The following is an 18632-nucleotide window of genomic DNA, read 5'->3' as shown; positions in this document are numbered from 1 at the left end:
TCAGCAAACTTTCTGACGGTGCACTCAATCTCGCTGTCCATGTTGCCAAAGATGTTAAATAGTACCAGTCCCAGTACCACACCCTGAGGAATACCGCTCGTCACCAATTTCTACTTGGACATCGAGCCATTGACCGCCACTCCAGCCAGTTCCTTATCCACCGAGCAGTCCATCTGTCAAATCCATGTTTCTCCAATTTAGAGACAAGGATGATGCGCAGGACAGTGCCAAATGCTTTGCACAAGTCCAGGTAGATGATGTCAGTTGCTCTTCCCTTATCCACCAACGCTGTAATGCCATCATAGAAGACCACCAAATTTGTCAGGCACAATTTAGCAAAGTCATGTTGTCTGTCACCAATCACCTCCTTATTTTCCGTGTGCCTTGGCATAGTTTCCAGGAGGAGCTTCTCCATGATCTTTCCGGGCACAGAGGTGAGACTGACTGGCCTTTAGTTCCCCAGATCTTCCTTTTTTCCCTTTTTGAAAGTGGGGGCTATGTTTCCCCTTTTCCAGTCAGTAGGAACTTCACTGGACTGCCACAACTTCTCAAACATGATGGATAGGGGCTTAGCAACTTCATCCGCCAATTCCCTCGGGACCCATGGATGAATCTCATCAGGTCTCATGGACTTGTGCACCTTCAGGTTCCTCAGCTGCTCTTAAACCTGGTCTCCTCCTACAGTGGGCGGTTCCTCGCTCTCCCAGTCCCTGCCTTCTGTTTTAGCCTTCTGTGACTTGGGTGGTGTGGCTAGAGCCCTTGCTGGTGAAAGCTGAGGCAAAAAGGTCGTTGAGTAGCGCAGCCTTGTCCCATGTCCTGGGTGACACCAGGTCTCCTGTTTGCTTCCTGAGTGGGCCCACACTTTCCCTAGTCTTCCTTTTGTCACTGACTTACCTACAGAAGGCTTTCTCGTTGCCCCTGAGGTCTGGAAGAAGAGGGTCTGGAAAGCATCCTGCGTTTCTAGGGTCCTGTAGCATACTGGAGACGTACGGCTGTTGATCACTGCACTGGATGCAAGTCATACGGCTGCCATTACAGAGAACATCACACGACTGAATTACCACGCACTGCTTTTGAGAGCTGTACTGAACTCTCCTACCTAAACGTATTCAGGAAGGAAAGTATTTGAGAAATATTAGACTATTTGGGGGAAATAATTTTATTTTTTTTTCCAAATACAGTGAATATGCATAATTCAACTAATGAACCCCTTTTAACTTCCAAAACCTGGTGTCTTTTAACAGCAGTACTGGTCCTGCTGATTTTATAACACAGACCTCATGTTACCCAGAAACGTGCAGAGGCAGCAAACTGAGCAGGACCCCCAGCAATGGAAAACACATCTGTAGTACAGACTCCATAAACAACACTGCTTTAGTTATGACAAAATTGCTCCGAGGATTCAAAGAACAGCTCATATATACAGCTATTCTGAACATTACATTGGTATTTTCAGCAAGTCACAAATAACCATGAGAAGTCCCAGTGCTGTCATCTTCTGGGATACAAAGAAAAGCATCAACGATTTAACCTAGCAGACCTTCCTTCTGTTTAATTTAACATTTCATTAGAAATACTACTGTACTTATGTATGAATCATCATATCAAAAAAGTGCAATACAGCTGTGCTGTGAATGCAAGCCAAGAATAGGTATCTTGGTTTTACTTAGTGTTCTCCTCATGTCATCTTAATAGCTTAATTAGCTTTACTCACAATGTTAAATACTCTCAGATTTAGACATTAAACCAGCCTTTTGTGCATTCAGAGCAGTAGATGTGTTTTCTTCACTCAGTTAATTGGATACTTCTTTCCAGTGTAGCAAAGGGACACCAAAATAATCAGTGTTTACTAGATTAGCTATTACACTAAAGAGGTTAAAACAAATGCCATCATGCATACTTGTTTGTTTTTAAAATTGGATATAATCTGTTTCTTGCAGTCACAAACACGTCCATAGGCCATGTGAGATACATCACCTAAAACCAAGGGTCATAACGCATTGGTCCTAAACCCCCGATTTCACACTTAAGTAAAGGTTGGGTTTTCACACTCCAAAGTCACATGTGCCTTGAAAAATGTAAAGCTCCTGCTTGCAGAGGAGCAAGGAGAAGGACAGGGTGTTCTCTTTCCAGTGAAGACTGCTCCACAGCTGATAAGAGCCAGGGATAGCACTGATATTTGTTAGCCATAGCCTTTTTATTGGAAAAAGTGCTTTATTAGAACCTGGAGACTAATTTAAGGAAAAAAGCTCACCGTTTCCTCTCTAGCATCTCCTTGATGTAAGATATGTAAATCTTTGTCTGCAACTGGATGAGAACAGCTTGATTACTCATAAAATGCTAGATTTTACCTTCACCTTGGTATGAGTCAGAGGGGAGAAACTTATTTTACGCATTTCTTCTTACCATCACATTATAAAATACTGAAGATTTATTTTTCTCTGTACCCTCCACCTCAGCTCAGGTTAACCTATTCAAAAATGAGGCAACTGGGTCAGAAAATTGAAAGCCAAAAACTTCAGTACATCAAAAAGGCTGACACAGAGACTTTGTATGTTTTATTTGTCAGCTGTGACTTGTACTTCTTTTTCCCAGATAGTGTTGGTTATATAAATGACATTATATAAATACAGAAAGAAAATGAAGAAACACACCTGGAATAACAATCAAACCCAGGAAGAAAAAGGAAAAAGATCTTCTGTTTATCTGAAGTTAGTTAAATGCAACATATATGTTTTACAGTCTAGACTGTGGATGAAATCTAACACTGGACTTCTTCCAGACTAATCTGTGAATTCTCATACCAAACAACATACCTTCAGGAGCCCACTATTACACACGTCTTGCTAATCCTCACCCCCATGTAGCTTTTCGCCCCTGGCAAGATACTTGGGGACAGAAGAGTTTTGATACCATATGGAATTTAACACACCTTCATTTCAAGGCAATGAAGTGGGTTTGATGCCCATGAGGCTGATCTGGCCTTATTGAGAGGCCCAAAGAAGGTGACAGCACAGTAAACTTCACATTGCTACATCTCCTTTTCTTTCCCACCGCCATTATACGTCTCATCCAAGATCTACCCATGGCCAATCTCTCTGCTCTTAAACATTTACATAAGGAATTGTGAAAACAGATTGATCTTAGCCTGCTTTTTTCTTTATCCTTTTTCAGAGAAGTTCTAACAGGAGTTGTAACTAATACCAATCATGCTAGCATTTCTCATGAGGTTTTTTTCTCAAAAAGTTCCTCTAGGCAATCTTTCTCCTGTTGAAAGGGATTATTTTTGCAACATGTAAAAGTTGGTTTATATAGCACATCATCTGTCTCACTTACAGGAAACTAGATCAATATGTTGGATTTAAAAGTACACAAATGAAGAGGTAATACTGCATTCAACAAAAGATATCAAGAAAAGCCATGAAGCTTGCTCCCAGATACTCCATGACTAGTGATTCTGCATTACAAATGAAAAGTTTTATAGTAAAGTGTACTGAGCAACAACTTCATTGGCAGAAAAAAATAATCAGGAGAAACACAACACATAAATAATTGGCTAAATATACTTTCAGCTTGCAAAAGCTAAACAGAGTTTCAGTAACTGCTGGTACACAATGCGGTCGGTATCTCTTTTAAGCCCAGAGAGGAAATCTGGCACCTTAACGCTAGGCAGTATGTGGCAAATAGTAACTTTAATAAGAATGACAGACTGAAGTTTTCAACAATATCCCCTCTCTCCACAAATAGCAAACATCATCTTCAGATGTGGAGCATTATTTATTGCTCTTCAAGTGAGAAAAAGGCAAAGAAGGAAGAGGGAAAAAAAACTGCAAGCGTTTTTGCTTCTTAAAAATGCATTTTTAGGATACTAAATCTCTGATTAAACAGGCAAAAAAAGGAGTTGGTCCTCCACCAGAGACCAAGTGGGCAGCCTGAGGCTTGGCCTCTGTGCTCCTCACGGCATAACGACAGAAACACACTAATTACTTTAATAAATATAGGCTCATGCCATGCAGGCTTTTTATTGCTCCCCATCCTTCACATGTCTCACACTATTTCAAGGCTGAAACAGTCATGCCTCCAAACTAAAGCAGACCTACCATTTTACCTTCGCTTATGGGAAGAAAGGAAAACTTAAGTTTGAAGCTACAGACATTATGGAAGCACAGAGGGAAAATGGGCAGGTGACTAGTCCTAAAACAGAGCTGAAACCTATGGATTAGGTGAGGAGAGTCTACACTGCTGAGCCATCATGCAAGAAGATTCTTGTGAGATCCCCACTGTATTCTGGCAAATGCACGTATAGTGGCTTACTAAAGCGTCAGCTCATTACTTAAATCACAGACTCGTGTCTGTTTTCTATCACCTGCATCACCAAATCATTACACTAATGCTCAGTCCGTGTCAACAGGCTTCCAAAACACATGCCTGTGTCTTTGAAGGTTCTCAGTACTCTTCAATTGCTTGTGGTCATTATTCAAGAGTTAAAAGCATTTGCTTTGTCTTGGAGATGCTGCAATTACTCACTCAGAGCAGGAACTCCTTGTGGGGAGCTGCATAGGCTTTTAATGGCTTTTATTCTGCAGCCCAACCAGTAACAGAGAAAGCTTTTGTTAGCTCAACTTTTGTGCTGCAAGTCTGCTGAAAAGGATGTCCCTCCAGCGTTAGAAGTTAATTTAGCTGCTTCTGTTACCATTCAACCCTTGGCCTCTGTTCTGAGGCTGCCAACACAAATACCGCCTGTGATGGCCATTCTCATAAACTTGTTCTGTAAGAAGGGATTTGAAACGTCTGGCTCAGTTTGTCAGGGAACACGTGGCAACCCAAAGGCTCTAATAACCAAGAGACTGAGGAAGGTTTTTTTTTGTCCAGTGTCTATGTCACATAGCACGTCTTCACCATTTTGCTGCATTTGAACTTGCATAGGATTCAGACCATTTTTCACGTGATGAGCTCATACAGAAGAGCATTTATGCAGTCTAGCTGAACAAAGATGAAATCAGTGGACTTGTACAAATGCTGCTAAAAAATATCGCTAGACTCGTTCCTCAGTTACTACAGCAACAACATTAAATAAGTTCCTTAGTAATATGCAAGGAAATAAGCAAGCACACCTAGGATTTCTTTAACTAGGGATGTTAACTATGGCCTACACAAGATAACGCAGCACCAATTGAACTTTTCTTAATAGCATATGCTAAGCTAGAAGCTACCTGGAGCAGCTCCAGGTTATGAGTTGATCAAATGTCACTGAATTTGACCAGTCAGACTCCAAAACACAACATCCCGTATCTATTCAGTATCTGAAGTGTTTGCCCTTACACAAGACAAGTTTATCACATAGCCTCTGCTGTCCAAATTAATGGAGTGCAAAAAATTAATATTTACTTTTATAATAGTTAAAGTTCCACATATGCTTGAAAGAGCATTACATTTACCTGAAGATGAATCTGGAGATTGATATTCACAGAATTTCACCTTATACCCTCACACGTGCTGTGTAGCAGTATTCACGTTAGTTGCTTTACTCTACTGGTACAACAGCTTTTAAGCAAGGAAAGCTAGAGAGAAACATCTAGAGCAGACCATTGCTGTCCGACTGAATATGACAAAAGGCATTGCACTGCGTTGGAGTTGATAATACAAAACCACTGTCATGATTAGGAATTTAGATCAGCAGTCTTTCAGACAAGAACACGGTAGTACAAAGACAATCAATGACAACCATCACAACATAACATCACGTATATTTTTTAACCAGCAGCAGCCTGACACCATCCTCACTCCTCTCCGCACAGCTTCATTAACCTGTTAAATATACATTCACTATCATCCAACGGAAACGCACTTTTCACCTGGCAAGCAACAAAGAGTATCTCCCCTCTCCTCCCTGCCCCAAACCCTGGCAAATTGGCACGAGCCAGAAATGGAGAGGAAAGGAGGGAGAGAAAGACTGTGCCAGCATGAAAAGAAACGCAATCTTTAAGACAGTTATAGACTGGGCAGCCCCACCACCATGGAAAGCAGGTTTTGTACCATGTAGTGGCTTCCTACACCTGCAAGTATTGCTCATCCCTGAAGTGGAGGGAAACACACTAAGGATTTAACTTCACTTCAGAGTTAGCAAGCTATTACAAACAAGCTAGTTCCCTGGTCCCACAAAAAGAAAGATGGGGGCGGGCCAGTTCTCTCAGCCTTTGGATTAAGCAGATGCATGGGCCACCGAGAAATGAAGCTGTTGGCTAATTTACATCTTCTTAGAGTGCCTGTCTCTTCCAATCTAACAGCAGCTGTTGGCTGAGTCTAATTACACCCCCAGTTTATACAACATATGGTAGCATACTTGAGAGTTTTAGCTCTGAATGCACACATGGGTCAATGGTACTAGCATTTTCAATCAATGCCACAAGGCATTTTTGCTTTGTTCTATTATAAAAATATTTACTAAAACTAATTTCCCAGTTTGGATTGATTAAAGACACAAAAGTTTGGAAACATGTATTTGTTGTTCCACAGTGTTTTTGGAAGAGGTCCTGAGGCTGTACTGCCTGCCACATAAACAGGCAGACTCAGGTGGGATCAACTTTTCTTTACCTTCCTGACTGTTCAAAATTGGTTACAACAACAACAAATCCCAGTGTAATCCACAGGTCCAAACACCATTAAAGGTTTACATTTCCCACCTATAAAACTGTCTCAGCTCAGGAAATTCTGAACTTCAGTCACTGAACCGGCTTTCTGAAAAAGGAGATAGACACGTCCTCAGATTTGCACAGCATCTAGCCCCACTGTTTGGGTTTTTTGTTTTGGGGCAGATGGGTGTCAAAATGCATCAAGGAGGCTGATTGTGGAAAATACTTACAAACTTTTAGTTGTAGTTTAAACTGAAGATCTACTCAGGCAGCTAGTGGAACTGCTGGGGGCATGGGAAGTTAGAAGGTAAGCATTTAATCTGTAATTTTCCAAGTCATCAAATGGGATGAAGACACTGAACCACGTCAGAGACCAACAACCATATAGGTGGCCTTTTACGAATGCTATAGATACTGTGAGAGAAGGGCAGCAGTTATTTCACCAGCCAATGTATTTGGAGGCAAAGGAAAACCCAGGGGAGGTTGAGGCCAGAGCCGGATCGGCACAGAGAGAACAGCAGCAAAGCAAGAAGGACAGAGACTGAATCTGAGAGCTGTTTTGAAAAATTCACTCAAGTTCAGGGAGAATGAAAAACTACAAGCCCTCAGGAATGACGTATGCACAGATTTAAACAAATTGGTATGATAGCAGGATAGTAGTTTGTAGATGTTACCAGTGGAGTCACAGACAATGACACAACAGCTACATGCAAAGCTGACTAAGAGAGACACTGAATACTCCTTGCATTGCACTGAAATCTGAAAAACCATCTTCATGGAGGAACTGAATTTCCAACAGCATAAGCTGGGGCAAAGCACTGAGCAAGAATTACCTCATTTTGGCACAGAATCCATAATCTTGTGCAGTGTTTACTGACACTCCTGTAATTAACGTGGCAGTTAATGCTGTTTTTTCTTCCCGTGAAAATCTTTCAGAGTCTTACTGGGCCAAGCCCAAGGCCTCCAAAGTTTTCCAAAGAAACAAAACAAAGAACAATTACTGAAAATTCAAGTTCACATTTTTGGTCTGAAAGAAGCAGAAAAGGGGATTAAAGTTGGAAGTTGATTACCTCCGAGTTGAGCACCTCAGTGACTGACCTTGGGGTTATTCGTCTCAGGCTGAGGACAGAAATTCAGTCCTGCAAATTTGAGAAACCTTTCCCAAGCAACACAGTAGTGGCATTAGAAACACCCTGGGTTCAAATAAACTTAGCCTTATCACACTAATCTCTTGTACAAAATTCCCATGGGTATCTATTGACCAAAGTGTATTACGCCTTGAATAGCACGGTAGTAAAAAAATGTGTCTCCACAAATAAGTTGCTGAAACCTGCATGACAAAAACATACAAAGGCATACAGGTTATAAGAAATAGCAGAACTTTCTACTGTATATAAAAGCTAAGACCTATCCTTCAACAGCCATCCCTGTATTCCAGAAATTTCACTGCTTGAGTTGCAAAAGCCTGCTTATATTCACATACTTGAGGAGTCACTGCTTGAAAATCTATAAAAAAGGCCCAAAGCAGTTTTGGGGCTCTCACTTCACTTTCTGCACTGAACAGCCACCACTGTAGCAGTTCACTATGTGAGAAAGACCAGGCTATAGGTTGCCCGTTGCCATGCCAGGTCATATCCATTTCTGTCTCGCATAGAAAAAACCCATGAGATTCTGCTGCTCACATCAGACAGGATACAACTCTTCTTGCCTCATCTGCAACTCAAGCAGTGATAGAGTTAAGAAGTTAATTTTCAGTTTAAAACATGAGACACCTTATGTTCAGTGGACAGAGATCAAGAATGATCGTAAAGGAAAAAAAAATGCATTTGTCGTAAATAGAAAGGTATGTTACACAGAGGCTTCTCTTCCTTCAACTAAGCATTTCAAGAAACAGGAAATATCATTACACCAGGAACACATGGCTAACCCCAAATCTGCTTCTATTTTGCATGACATGTGCAAAACTGCAATGAGCAGTACCTTACTTTAGTGAGCTTATGCAAGCTTAAAAGCCATGAAGGGAAAGAAAGTAAAGCGGAGATCACACGCCAGCCTGCCCAATGACAGTGGGATAGCAAGAACAACCAGGCCATGACTGCGCCAAGCTCAGTGCAATCCAGCTGCTCTGCTGCAACCTGCAGTGCAAGCTTACCCAACAACAAGCACCGCACGAGCAGAAGTTATTGGAAGGGGCGCACGTCAGTCACAAGAAGGCTCCATTCAGACACCTGAAAAACGGGACCACTATTTCTCGCCTATTTTGTTGTTTTGGGGTTGTTTTTTTTTAAGACAAAGTTTAGCAAGATCAGCTGGAAGCCTTTTATCAGGGCTACTCCAGAGCAAATTACTGTTTCAGGAGGTCGCTGGCAGCTGACTGCCTTTGCAGAACACCATCTCATTTGACTTCTTTAAAACTTCATATAAGGCGTGTTGGACATCCTTCCATTCCACTGCATTCACATAAACTGTTTAAGGTGTGCTTTCTGATGGATTTTTTTGTGGAGGCTTTTTATTTGTTTTCTTTTAAGCTCCGTATTTACCACCCTCAAAAAAATGTATCCAATAACCAATAATAGAAAGCCTTTCTAGTAAATCCTTTTGTTACTGGCAAACATCACTCCTGATCTCAAGAAAATCCTATATGATTTCATCCAGCATATTGAGTTTCCAGTGAAGTTCCTGAGAAACACGCTTTCTCTATCAACCCACATTTCTTGTGACACCTGCATAATTGTATTTGACTAATTTCTCTCAGAGTTTGCAACAGGTTCTAGGTAACTCAGTATCTAGGTAACTCAGTTCACCCAGTAGCACATGTCCATCTGAAGACCATTTCTGTTTCCTAGACTAATAGCAAGTGTTTTACCTAGAAATGAAAAAAAAATAAAAATAATAAAAAATCACCAGTGGTTTGGACACTCCCTGCTGTTTTTACATCAAGTCCCAGAATTTGCTCCATGAAAGGTGGAGTTTTGACCAAGATCCATGAAGCCAAGCGTGGGGAGACCTAGTGCTTCACATCCTCCCCTACGCAAGAGTGAGGGAGCTGCTCTTACAAGTCAATGCGATATCTACTGAGAAGCTGTTTCACTTGCTATGCTGCTCTTCAGTACTTACACAAAAGCTAGTTCTTGTGGCTTTCCAAAGACAAGGATCAGAGTGAATAATACCCTAATCTCCCTTAACTGAAAATCTTCTAGGCAACAAGGAGAGATGGCCATTTCTTGTGATGCAGTTCTAAAATGCACGTACAATTAGTTTTTTTCCCTCCACCCAGAAATGTTATCCATTCCCTTTTAACTTGTAAAAAAGCACGATGCTCAATTCTTAGTCACAGTCAATACTAATACTGAAAGATTTCCCCTACTGACAGTCCAAGTTTCAAATTATGTAATTATCATATTAATTTCTATTTAACACATTCATTAGAAGCTTTATTTTAATTTAAAAACGCAACTGAAATTTGTCATGTTTCCTATTAATGTCGCTAAATGGATTTTTCTGTCAAGGAAATTTTTACACAAATTGAATTAAATGGGAAGCACATATTTTGCCAGAAAGCAATACTTCAAAATATATTGTACATCAGAGACAGACCTTCCCTTACAAATGGTGACCTGTACTTAAGATTCCAGCTGCCATTTACTCAGTTTCAATCAAAGACCGATTCAAATTCTACATTTAAGATTCACACCTCAGCATGCAAATCTGCTGTCCCTTCCCAGGGTTTGTCTAAGATCTTGTGAGCCACTGAATGCTGTTTAGCATTACTTATGCTAAACAGTTAAGAGCTTTACAAGATCTAGAGGATAAAAACTGCACGTCAAAATGTTCAGGACAGTATATAAACTGAAACAACAGACCATCATCCGCGTTCAGGCATATACCAACAAGTACTTCTTGAAGGCTTGTTCATAGATCTTTAACATCTCTCTACACACCTCAAATTCAAGTCCATAAACCAAGCTGAGTGGCAACGACATTGGATAAGCACCTAAGCCTAAAACATTGTTCTGACTGGATGAACTTGCCTATTCTTGCTCATTTACAACCTCGTATCAGTGATGCTCCAACCGTACAGGTTACGTAGCTTTGCTCCCACAAATTCACTTCCGCAGTAACACCAGGAGAGTGTGACAGCAAACCTGGAACAATGAAGTGATACTTGGAAGCTCTCTCCTGCTGCTCAAAAAACCACAGAAAATGCATGCTGTCTCACTGAGAAGGCACTGACTTCCTCCTCCCATCTTCAGTTAAGACCATGCCAACCCCAACACAGCTGGAGTAGTTAGCCATAGGCAGAGAAGAAAGCAAGGAATACGTTTTCATGAGCTGCATTTAAACAACAGCTGTACTGTGAAACAGAGAATGCTAAATGCTTATTTCTTTCAGCTGTGCACATTTCAAGCTTGGATAGCTGACCTTCAGATTTAGCATAATACTAGCTCTCTAAAGCACAATGGGCTGCCAGGAATAAGGTGACTCACCAAGATAGTAAAAAAAAAAATTAACAAGGCTAAATACAGTATCACTTCCAAGAAGTAAAAATTATGCAGAATTATCAGAAATCAGATTTTATTTCTTCCTATGGCTTGCTTACTTATTGCTTTTTTTGTCTTCTGGAATTTACTAGATTACTGCTATCCTTACACGCATCTTCGGTAAACAGAAATGCCATCTTCACCAGATCCCCTGAGACATTTCAAGGATATCAGAGCAAAAGATAGCTGCTATTCTTACTGATAAAACATTACAATGGAAAGATTCTTATGTTTGATGATGATAAAGAATCAATGACAATTCACTGTCCTTGACTATAAGACTAACAGCTGTGTACTGCTTTTTCTTCTGTTGTTGTTCACTAGCTCTGCGTGCCTGTAGGCATCTGACACAGGTTGGCAGAGACATTTCCCCACACTCACACTGATAGTTAATGACTTTTAAATTTAATAGTTTCACACCAAGGAGATGTGCACATATTGACTAAAGCGTATGTGGTAGTAATCTATATTACTAGCAGGAAATGGGCATGCTTCAGGAATTCCAAAGCATTTACTGACAGTTTAGACACAAGACAGTATTTCTTTTCTTTACTCCCATTATACATAGTCATTTGTAGAATAAAGTCTGACAGCTAATAGTATTCTTCTGAAATTCACTTCCATTCACATTACCATCCCTTTCTGGTACAGACTGGACAGAACCCAAGCCCAAAATGTTAAGCAGACTGGTGCTCAGGACACCTGCTGAATTCACACCAGAAACTGGATTCTGCTTTTCTCTAATTTGCATCAAGGCTATGAACATAAACCCACTGGTTTGTCTTGTCCTCTCCTGCTATAGTTCTCCCACCTTCTATAAATAAATATATACAAGGTGTGCAATTAGAGCATCCCTCAGGATGAGTAATCACCGCTTTCTACCTCCTTCCAAACACAACCAAATGGCAGGCAAAATAAAAACTACAGTCTCATTTGGAAAAAACCACCTCATTAACTCTCTTCCATTATATTATTGTCTAAAAGAATTATTGTACAATTGTACATTGTACAAACTGTACAATCCAGTGGTGAATAAACAGGTATTTATCCTAAATACAGATCCAATACTACATGGCTAATATAATAAAATACTGCTCGCCATTTCCTAAGGATTCACTGAAAAGTCATGATATCAGTGGAGTTCTTTGCTTTAGCTCTCCACAGTAAGAACAACGGGGTTCCCATAAGATCATAGTGATTATCTTTTCAAAGTTAATGCAGCAAACCCTTCAATGTAGTTAAATGGGGAAAAAACATTTCTATACATGGCATTGAACCTGGGACATTATTTCAGGAACTGACACTTGTGCAGTATGCTTCAGAAACATTCCAAAGCTATATCAAGGTGAAATACTGACTGATCCTAATTTGGACAGGCCCATTCGTTTTTCAAACCTATTGGCATATTTAAGTTACACTTCTGTTGGCACTCCTGCCCTCCCACTTTGTATCTCTAGGTGTCTTTATGAATTTACTTGAGACTTAGGTGGAAACTCAAACAAACTTCTAGTTATTTAATCAACTGCTACCTAACCTATCAAAGGTAACAGAAGATCAGAATCACCACCTCCATTTCACAAAAGGGAAGCAGCAAAGACAATAGGATGTTCTGAAGTCATCCCACGGGTCAGTGGCAGACAGACAAGATGATAATTTGGGCTCCATAGTGCTGTACAAAGCTCCATGCAATGCAGCATTGTGTCACCTCTCAAAAAGCAATGAAGTCCTTGCACACAAACATACTGGCAGATGTCAAGTGTGAGGAAGCAGGGTTGTATTCTGGAAGCACAGGCTCTGGCCCATAAACATTTCTGTTTTGATGGCTGCTTTTTTACACTCTTGATTAACAAAATATATATACACTGAAAGATATATTTGATTTGCCAGAAATTATTAGCTATTTCATATTCAAAGTAGTCATACTAACATATAATTTGTAAACATGCAATGTGTTATTTAATTAACCTATATTATGTGGGATAATTTTAATGGCAAACAGCTACCAAGGCTGTGAAATTGGTTCTTAGAAATTAACTCATACAAGAATCTTCTTTGGGAACAACTCAAGACTGAATGGTTTTTCTTAACGTGCACCATAAAGAAAGTTGTAAAGTTTGACAAAGTGTCATGACCTGTTCCATACAGGAAGCTAGATTAGATGGACTTTACATCTCTGAGAACTGCCGGTGAAATTCCACATGAAGGTACACCATCAAAAATTTAGTAGGCATAAAAACCAAGTGCATTTATATTTTAATATCTGCACAGAGGTAACTCACAGATGTCAGAGCTTTTTCTGGAGTCACAAGCATCTAGGAAATGATTAACACACAGGATTGTCATACTCCTGTAGGTGCTAGCACAAGATCTCTCTTAACTTGTTATCACAGAGGCTCAGGCCTGACCTGACTGGAGAGGCACCATTATTTACTCTTATGGCACTCCAGAGATAGGCAGCCCTAAAGCATGCTGGTGAGAAAGCTAAATAAATAGGAAAATAGATGAGCATTAAGGAGCAGTAAATCACCACAACAGAGCCAGGCAGCAGACAGCAGTCTGTTCCACGTTAGAGATGGCAACGTATTCAGGCTACAGTCTTACAAGATTTCCTTTTTGGGAAGACACAAAGCAGGGATACTCCACATTTTAAACAGCAGAAAAATAAGCAGTACCTTTTCAAATAGAGATTATTCATCTGCCTCAGTCAAGCCCATCTGACTGACTTTTGCTACTTGAACTTCATGTACACTTCACTCCCTTTAAAATGCTGCAATAAGAAAACCTGACCTGGAAAAGGAAGTTTTAGAAAGAAGCCTGATGGGGAAGTCACACAAACTGCCAAGGCCTGACTCAGTTTTGTGTTCATTGTAATCAAAATCCCAAGTTGTACTGAGTCAATGACGGAGATGGTGAGGTTTGGTTCTTTAAATACCAGACAATTCTGCTTGCATTACCATTAACCTCACCTCCCATCCTATCTCCTCCTTTCACTTACCAAGGGCTTGGCTTCATCTTCATCTTTGAAATAGTAAAGCTGGTCACCCTTGAGAACGAACCAGCGTGTGTGCCAGGTCTTGACGAAGCCTCCTTGCTTCCGCAGCCACCCACACTTAATGGCACTGTGCCGCCCTTGGCTTGGCGGGGGAGTCTCTGCAGAGCCATTGTGTTCTTCCATACTGGGACTGTGCAACTCTGCTGTTGGGAAAACAAGAGGAAAAGGTAAAATAATTAGATTATTATCGAGGCAGTAACTTGCTCCTTTCAAGACAGCTGGAAAAGAAACATGTCCTGACTACAAGTGTGCTAGAAAAGCATTTACCATCTGCCTATTTTCATACTAGCACCCCATCAGCTGAGAGAATATTACTTGCCGATAAGAGACAATAATAATAATGAACTGAGTTGCTAAAAAGCAGGCAAGAGGCAAAAGTTTTGTTCAAGCACAGCGTAAGATATTTTAACCAGCACTGAGGAAGACATCAGCTGTTTCTTGAGGTGAGTTCTGTTGGATTACAGGCAGTAACACAAAATGAATTTACAGTACGTCTTCAGACTAAGGACAGCAGTATGCTTCTCACTACTGGACCTCCACATTTACTATTTCTTGACAGGCTTCAGGCTTTCAGGGAACATTAAAGAAGCCCCTGCTTCTCCAGAGCTTAATATGCCCCACCAGACAAACAGGCTTTTTTTGGTTTGGTTTATTTTACTAAAGTCCATTTAATGGAATGGTGACAGTAAATACAGGAAGGGCCGCGTATCCCCTCATACAAGCAATCCCCTGACTGAAGCGGGTGTGTGTACAGCCATGCTTATTACAGATGCTTTGCTAATCATGCAGAATTTTGGTGCCTTAACTCAAGGCACGAGAAGCATGTCAAAACCAGAGCTAAAGCGTGGAATTAAACTTGGCAAAGTTTCATGTGGCTTTTTGGCCTTGTTGAAACTACACTTTTTAACCAACTCTGGACAGTCAGGAATATACCTGATGGATTTTATACCTACGATCATGCAGTCATGCGCTTAACCTTCATGGTCAAAAGGCTCTTCCTGATCCCCTATTAAGTCTAGAGCTCAAACTCCAGATTTTGAGTTGCAAGTTCTGATATTTTCAGTTGAAATACAAGTCAAACCGAGACGTACATGTGCCACAGAGTGTATACCTAAACAGAATAAAATGTGACTATAACCACAAACACAGCAGCGTGCAAAATTAACGATGAAATTGCACTGTCTGTAAGTGCTTGAAGAACAACATGTTTCTTTTCTTTCTAGACTACCACTGGCAGCCTTTCTTGCCTAGTCAGGACTTGCACAGCTGTTATGGCCTGGGAAAGATGGCTTCATAGGTAATGTATTTATTGTTTCAAAACATCAGGGTGGGAAAAGAATAAAACATTCCAGACGTTGCAGGCAGGAGACATCTCTGACTAAGAACATCTAGACCAAAGCTTCTTGTTCTGACTTTGGCAAAGAGATTGGTGAGCCCAAGCCTGGCACTCCTGTTCTGGTCCCCTATACAGCAACAATACTGTTACTGAACATAGTAACAGACATCAGCATTGCAAAGGTATGTGCTCCGCTTCTAAGGTAGATTAGAAACAGAGATACACATTCATTTGATAAACGGGACCATTCCTCTGACAATTTATACAAGTACTTTGTCTGGATAGTGTTACATCATTGTAAAGTAAATTGCAATATAATCAAGCAAGAATAAGTAAATAGATAAATAGATTCCAGTCAGGAGTGGTTTTCAGCCCATTTTTCCTTTGGTTCCTTTCTTCTTACTGTTCACAATTATCCCCCTTTCTAACAGCTTCTCCAGCTGTGATCTCTGCTGTGCGTTTACACTTTTGCTTTTAATATCAGCACACAGTCTGTTATCACGTCCCTACTTTGGGATGGATCCTGGAATCCAGCCTCCGTGACTAAAACTCTTAACTGCCCTGTGCCACTGAAGTTAGTGGGCCTCAACACGAGCACAGTGGTTTCATTGCAAAGTACAAATTGCAGGATCAAAACTTAAATCACTTGGTATTCTACTCAGAAAAAGGAAAAGAGACTCTTCCTCCTGCCTCTTTAGGGTTCACCTAGAGTCACCCGGAACACTTGAACTGTTACATTTACTTGAGCAAAGTGTCCCTGCAAAACATACAAACGTCCCTGGCTCCTGGGAGAGCGGACAAAGATTTTTTTTTTTTGTGCCTGGGTTACAATTACATCCTAACCAGAACGAACCAGCTGATAAAACCCTCAGACAACACAGGGTTTCTGTGAGAGTTATATACCATCAGAGTACACAATCTGAACGCTGCTGCTCTGGGGCTGCAGAGTATATTAGATGTTGCAGTGATTTTCTGAACTGAACCGTGCCTCCTTCCAACCTGGAGCTGCAAATGGAGATTCAGCGACCACTAGAAAAATTAATAGCTTGCTTTCTCAGTGCCTTGTTCATAAATGTCTGCTCACACTTCAAGGTGGTCTGGGCTCTTGTAATATTGTTCGTTCACTTTGCACTGTAATAATTAACTATGAATGCAACAAAGCAGTGGCCAAGCAGCCTCTGAAACCCCTACAGCTTTATCCCTGGATGCCCAGCCTCTCTCACTGGTTACCTTAGCTCTTTAGGAGGAGGAAGACAGGTTAAGTGAAACTGTTTGCAATAAGCAACAATCAGATAATCTCCAAGAAGCAACTTTATCCATACACGGTAGGCTTTGTTGTACCCTACCTCCACTTACCACTGCGTGTGGTGAAAACACATCAGGAATGAGGACAGACTTATCTGTCCTATATGAGATCATTCTCTCCAAAAGGAAATGCACCCAACTCATAGCTGGCATTGTTTGAATACGAGCAGAAATCTCTTGGATGCTGCTGTTTTTTGGATGGGCCAAAGTAGATGCCAAGAAGCAGCACTCCAACTCGCATCCTTAGAAACTGAATTAACAAGTATTTTAAGGAAATTTAAGGAAACCATTGTAAACAGCAGATATGTTATTGCAACTGAAAAAAAGTAAGGAACAAAACCATGAGCCATCCGGCTCCTTGCTGCACAACCGCAGAAACTCACGGTGCTCAGCTTCAGCTAACCTGATCAGTTTATCTCTGCTGCTTGGGCCAACCTCAAGGCAGTAACAAAGGAAGAGTTTAAATACAGTAATTATGGGTGTCAAGGACACTCGGTCTCTATTACACTTGGACCACAAACAAGAATCTAAGTACCAAAGTCAAAAGCAATTAACTACTTGGATGAAAGGCTATTTTTAATTTCATTCCACAAAGTCACATATTGCTGGTGTTCACACCAGTGTACAAACTAAGTATTCGGATTTTGGCTAGCCAGGGAAAACGTTAATTGATCTACACCTCTTTGTCTGGTAAAATTCATATCTTAAACTACTTCTGCAATGCTAAAACAAATGAGGTGTAGGAGAGATGACATTCTACTGCTCCCAAGTCCTCGCAGGCAAGTTTAAGATCTCCTTTAAAGCAGTAGTATATCCTTGGACACTTTCTGTACAAAACAGTTGTACTATTTCATTTATTTGTGATTTAATTCTCTTCAGCAATTAAAATTTCAGCCACCTAACTTGTTTTTGTTCAGAGGAATTATATTTAGTTGTAAGATTAAGTTTATTTGTTGTTTTCCATCTCTCCTTCCCTTTCAGAATCTGCCTCCTACAAACCAGACTCGGAATCAGAAATTCCAGCAGCTGGTTCATTTTCACTGGTTGTTTTTACAGCTGTTTCAACATCAAGATCATAAAAATAAATTGCAGGAATATCAGGGTGCTGGCACCGATGCAGAGAACAGCGAGGTGCAAACAGTATGTAAATAACACATGACAAAGTGTGGAATTACATCAACATACTCCAAGTCCTCTTGCTCTCATGAGACAAGGCAGAAAGCCATGCATTTTCAAGCACTAAATGAGCATATTCCTCAAAGCCATCTTCTGAACGGGAAGCACGACTTGTACTTGCTGCCAGAGTCAACTCTACTGACTTGGCTACCCTCCAGTTTAGGTAATGACCAGAACTGAACAAACGCTACACGGTCTATTCGTTCGGGGCTGGCTGCGGGCTAACTCTCCTGAGCTTGTCTGGACATTGGGAGTGCAAAGTAAACAAAATGAGAAATGTTCCCTGACACATCTCCCAGTCCACAGAGCCCATCTCCATCTACCACTGCTGGCCCCAATCCAACTTTTTTCTGCTCCCATAAGGGCACCTGCCTCTCTCACTAGTCTGTCTCAAAGGCAAATAACTGCACTTACATTCTCCTCGCCAATGTGGAAAGGTTGTGCCGGTCCCACACACAGAAAGCAGGGAAGTGTTTCTCCTCAGCTACCACTCACTCGATACTTGAAATATGCAATTGGGCAGCTCCCCCAGATCGCAGCACCTTGCCAGGAAATACTCAGAGAAAGTCATTAAAGCACAGCAAATCCAG

General features: G+C 40.9%; 1 protein-coding gene across 4 annotated transcripts in view; it reads right to left on the bottom strand.

Annotated features, from left to right (window-relative positions):
• ARHGAP24 (Rho GTPase activating protein 24) overlaps positions 1-18632 on the bottom strand; it is a 225790-nt gene that overhangs the window by 171806 nt on the left and 35352 nt on the right. The window contains exons 1-2 of one of the 4 annotated variants that reach the window (XM_054202155.1): positions 18457-18588; positions 14169-14368 (exon numbers count right to left, since the gene is read on the bottom strand). In XM_054202155.1, the coding sequence (XP_054058130.1) occupies positions 14169-14348 (180 nt within the window). In that variant the 5' untranslated portion in view covers positions 14349-14368; positions 18457-18588. Of the gene's footprint in view, positions 1-14168; positions 14369-18456; positions 18589-18632 lie in introns of those variants that run through there. The other 3 variants (XM_054202156.1, XM_054202154.1, XM_054202153.1) reach the window with 3 other exon arrangements.

The sequence above is a fragment of the Rissa tridactyla genome, chromosome 5 (assembly GCF_028500815.1).
Source record: "Rissa tridactyla isolate bRisTri1 chromosome 5, bRisTri1.patW.cur.20221130, whole genome shotgun sequence".
Lineage (NCBI taxonomy): Eukaryota > Metazoa > Chordata > Aves > Charadriiformes > Laridae > Rissa > Rissa tridactyla.
Note: the sequence above shows the minus strand (reverse complement) of the source record. Positions and strands in the feature narration are given on the sequence as shown.